The following is a 3,919-nucleotide window of genomic DNA, read 5'->3' as shown; positions in this document are numbered from 1 at the left end:
GATTTTCACAAAGGGGAATTTAAAACATATGAATTTAACCACAAGGATCTCATATCGATATAACTTCCACCGCGGCACGTAGCCCGGTTTAAACATATCAATTCAGATTAAAATGCTAAGATCTCATCCTCAGCTCTGAATCACAAGTATTATGCACATCGTGCCAACTGAATTTCTTTTTTTCATTTCTTTTTCCTTCTTTTAAATAAATTTCGACAATAATTTCACAACGCATAATGAACCCGCATACCGGTAGGGCATTAAATTCACAATTTTACCCCAACTATCCTAAATTTATATCAAAACCCAGTGTAGTAAGTAATAGAAAGTCATTTTTGGACTTATAGCCCTCAATAGTGTACAAAAAAAATGATAGACACGGGTTAGCACCATCAAATCTCCCAGCAGGGATAAACACGTGAGTGGAGTACAAATTCACACATTTAACGTATAAGGAGCATGATAGAAGATCTCACCTCAATAATCAGGATTGAATCAAAACAAGAATAGTGCTCTTCTATTATGAATTAAATCATACCTGTAACGACACCATTTGGTGTAACGGCCTCAGCCATACCATAGCAATTATATCAATGGGCCGGGCCAGGCCTCCCTCTTTAGGGCGCCCTCTACCCGCCTATCCTCCACCCCTAACTGGAGGTGCATGTGGAGTATTAATTGGAACAGAGCTTGTAGCATGAGTGTTTTGATGAAATCCACCTCTCCCAAGTCTGGGACAATCTCTTATGATGTGCCTAATATCACCACACTCATAACAACCCCTCTGCGGGCGCGACATCTCATACTGAGTCTGTGCTGGATAACTGGAATAACCACTGTAAGAACCCCGTGCATGTAGTGCACAAAAAGTATTAACTGGAGCACTACGAGTAGTATGAATTGCGGACTGGGCTGACAGACTGCTCGAGACTCCACCATGATGAGTATTAGCTGCAGAGTAAAATCCACTGAATCCTCCAGAATTTCGAGACCTCTTGGCCTCCTTAGACTCCCTTTCCTCACTTCTAACACTTTCTAACATCCTGACAATCTCTACTACTTGCTGAAATGGAATGTCAGTCTGCAACTCTCGAGCCATGCATATTTTAAGATCATAATCGATCCCCTCAATAAATCTGCGGGCTCTCTCTCTGATTGTAGAAACCAAAATAGGTGCATGACGGGCGAACTCATTGAACTTGATGGCGTATTCTGACATTGTCATAGTGCCCTGACGCAGTCGTTCAAACTCCGTGCACCACACATCTCGGAGAGTCTAGGGAACAAATTCTTTCAGATATATTTTCGAAAATTGAGCCCAAGTTGGTGGTATTGCATCAGCTGGTCTACCTTCTTCGTAGACTTGCCACCACTGATACGCTGCTCCTAATCACTGAAACGTAGTAAAAGCAACTCCGCTCACTTCCACAATACCCATGGTACAGAGAATACGGTGACATTTTTCTAGAAATCCCTAAGTATCCTCTGTAGCTGTGCCAGTGAAATTAGGTGGGCAATACTTCTTAAACCTCTCAAGTCTCCTTTGTTCTTCTTCTGATGCCTCTAGCCTGACCTCAGGCTAAATCGGAATAATAGACTGTGCCGGCAATACACCCGAAACCTGACCTATGGGAAGCTGCTGCTCTGGAGTATGGGTTGTAGGAGTTTGAGCTACTCCCATAATCTGTGAATTATTTGGTGCAACAGAGATCAATTCCGCCTAAGTTAATTTACCAAACATGTTCAGGAACTATGCTAAAGTCTCCTGAAGTCAAGGGGTAATAACATGTGTCTCTGGTGCCTGTCCCCCAACTGGAGCTATTGGCAGATCCTCAACTGCCCCTCTAACCGGTGTTCTAGCTGTGACACGTGCCCTTCCTTGGCCTCTACCTCGGCCCTGGCCTCTTGCGGCCCTAGCAGTATGCGCGGGTGTCTGTTCAGCTGACCCGGTAGCACGTGTCCTCACCATCTATGAGAGAATAGAGATCCAAAGGCTCAAACTCCAAAATCAACAAATTCCGCATGACAAGAATGAAAGAAGTGGAAATTTCCTAATAGTTCTGTAGCCTCTCGAAGATAAATACAGACGTCTCCGTACCGATCCACAAGACTCTACTAGACTCGTTCGTGACTCGTATAACCTATGAAACTAGAGCTCTGATACCAACTTGTCACGACCCAAAATCCCACCACAGGCGTCGTGATGACACTTAGTCTCTAAGACTAAGTAAGCCGATCATAATAACAATTAAAGCCATTTTTTTTATAAATAATCGAAACCAACATCAGAAATATTCAAACAGCCTCCCAAGACTGGTAATACTGAGTAATGAACTCTAACTGAATACATGAAATGATCTCAAGGATCGAATATACAATACTGTTTGGATAATAATTGACAGTACAATAAAATGGAAAGACTCCAAGGGACTGCGACGACCAAGTATCTCTACCTTTAATCCTTGCGATCAACACATTAACTCTGCCCGAGTCCGATATCTCCGATACCTGGCTCTGCACAAAAATGTGCAGAAGTGTAGTATGAGTACACCACAATTGGTACCCAGTAAGTATCAAGACTAACCTTGGTAGAGTAGTGACGAGGTGCAGTCAAGACACTCACTAATCAAATAACCTGTGCAATATAGTAGTATACAATAGTACTGAAAGACAACTAGCAGTGATAGCAACAAAAATCAATCAGTGATATAAACATCAAGGCAATAAGAACACCATAATTATTGCTCAAACAAATAAGGAACACAAGTACAACCAATTAATCAAGTCTTTCAAATATAAATCTTTCACATATAATTCTTTCAAATAAATACCTTCCGAATATATTTCTTTCAAATAAATATCTTTCGAATATAAAATTCTTTCAAATAAATATCTTTCGAATATAAAATTCTTTCAAATAAATATCTTTCGAATATACTTCTTTCAAATAATTATCACTCTGTGTCACTTCATTTCATAATCAGAAAACATGGGTCTCATCCCACTTTCATATTTTCGTAACACGGGTCTCAGCCCACTTTCATGTTTCCACGACACCTCATGACCATATTTCTATTAAAACCGCACAAACAACTCACATGCCAATAATAAAAATCATCATATTTTCCCCGGCACCTCATGCCCATATTTCATATCTGTTGCGGCGTGCAACCCAATCCCATATAACATTAATCATAGGTGTTGCGGCATACAACCCGACCCCCATATAACATAATCCGCCCGGCGATAGCCACATGCTCACAATTGCAACATAGATCAGACTATTATCAAGTTTACCGAAACAATAAGATAAGTTGCACAAGATACAAAAATTAAACACAAGGAAAATCACAACATCACATGAAAATTACCAACGCAATAACCCCACATCATCACATAAAAATTACAAACACAATAACCCTACATCATCACATATCGACCCTGACAATAGCCACCCTTATCTCTCCTATAGCCACCCTTATCATTCCTATAATAGACCCCCTTATCCCTCCGCCCTAACAATATCAATAGCCATCCTTATCGCTCCTATACCCACCCTTATCGCTCCTATAATAGCCTCCCTTATCGCTCTCTTTAATAGCCTCCCTTATTACTCCGCCCAGTCAATATCCCAACATACATAACAACAGTGAAATACCACCCTTATGCCCGCATACTGTCAATAATGGAATGCCACCCTTATACGCCGCATAACAGTAACCCAAATCACACAACAATTCATATAGAATATTACCACAACAGCACAACCTCATCAACTTGTATTTACAAATTGCCCGTAGGCCACAACCTTTCCAACAGTACAACAAAGTCAATTAATTTCACAACAGATAGTCCACAGCTCAACACAATGTTTATAAAATCAAACAAATAACAACAAGGATGGGAAAATAACTCAACA

The 3,919-nt window shown here is 40.6% G+C and overlaps 1 protein-coding gene across 1 annotated transcript; it reads right to left on the bottom strand.

Moving 5' to 3' along the window:
• Positions 1-637: 637 nt before the first annotated feature.
• On the bottom strand, positions 638-1,219 carry LOC138910395 (uncharacterized). The gene has a single exon (XM_070201632.1). The coding sequence runs from the start codon at positions 1,217-1,219 to the stop codon at positions 638-640; it is 582 nt and encodes a 193-aa protein (XP_070057733.1).
• Positions 1,220-3,919: the final 2,700 nt, after the last annotated feature.

This window comes from Nicotiana tomentosiformis, chromosome 4 (assembly GCF_000390325.3).
Source record: "Nicotiana tomentosiformis chromosome 4, ASM39032v3, whole genome shotgun sequence".
NCBI classification, from domain to species: Eukaryota; Viridiplantae; Streptophyta; class Magnoliopsida; order Solanales; family Solanaceae; genus Nicotiana; species Nicotiana tomentosiformis.
Note: the sequence above shows the minus strand (reverse complement) of the source record. Positions and strands in the feature narration are given on the sequence as shown.

Coding starts and splice junctions, on each gene's coding strand:
- LOC138910395 (XM_070201632.1), bottom strand. CDS start 1,219: ATGTCAGAATACGCCATCAAGTTCAATGAGTTCGCCCGTCATGCACCT.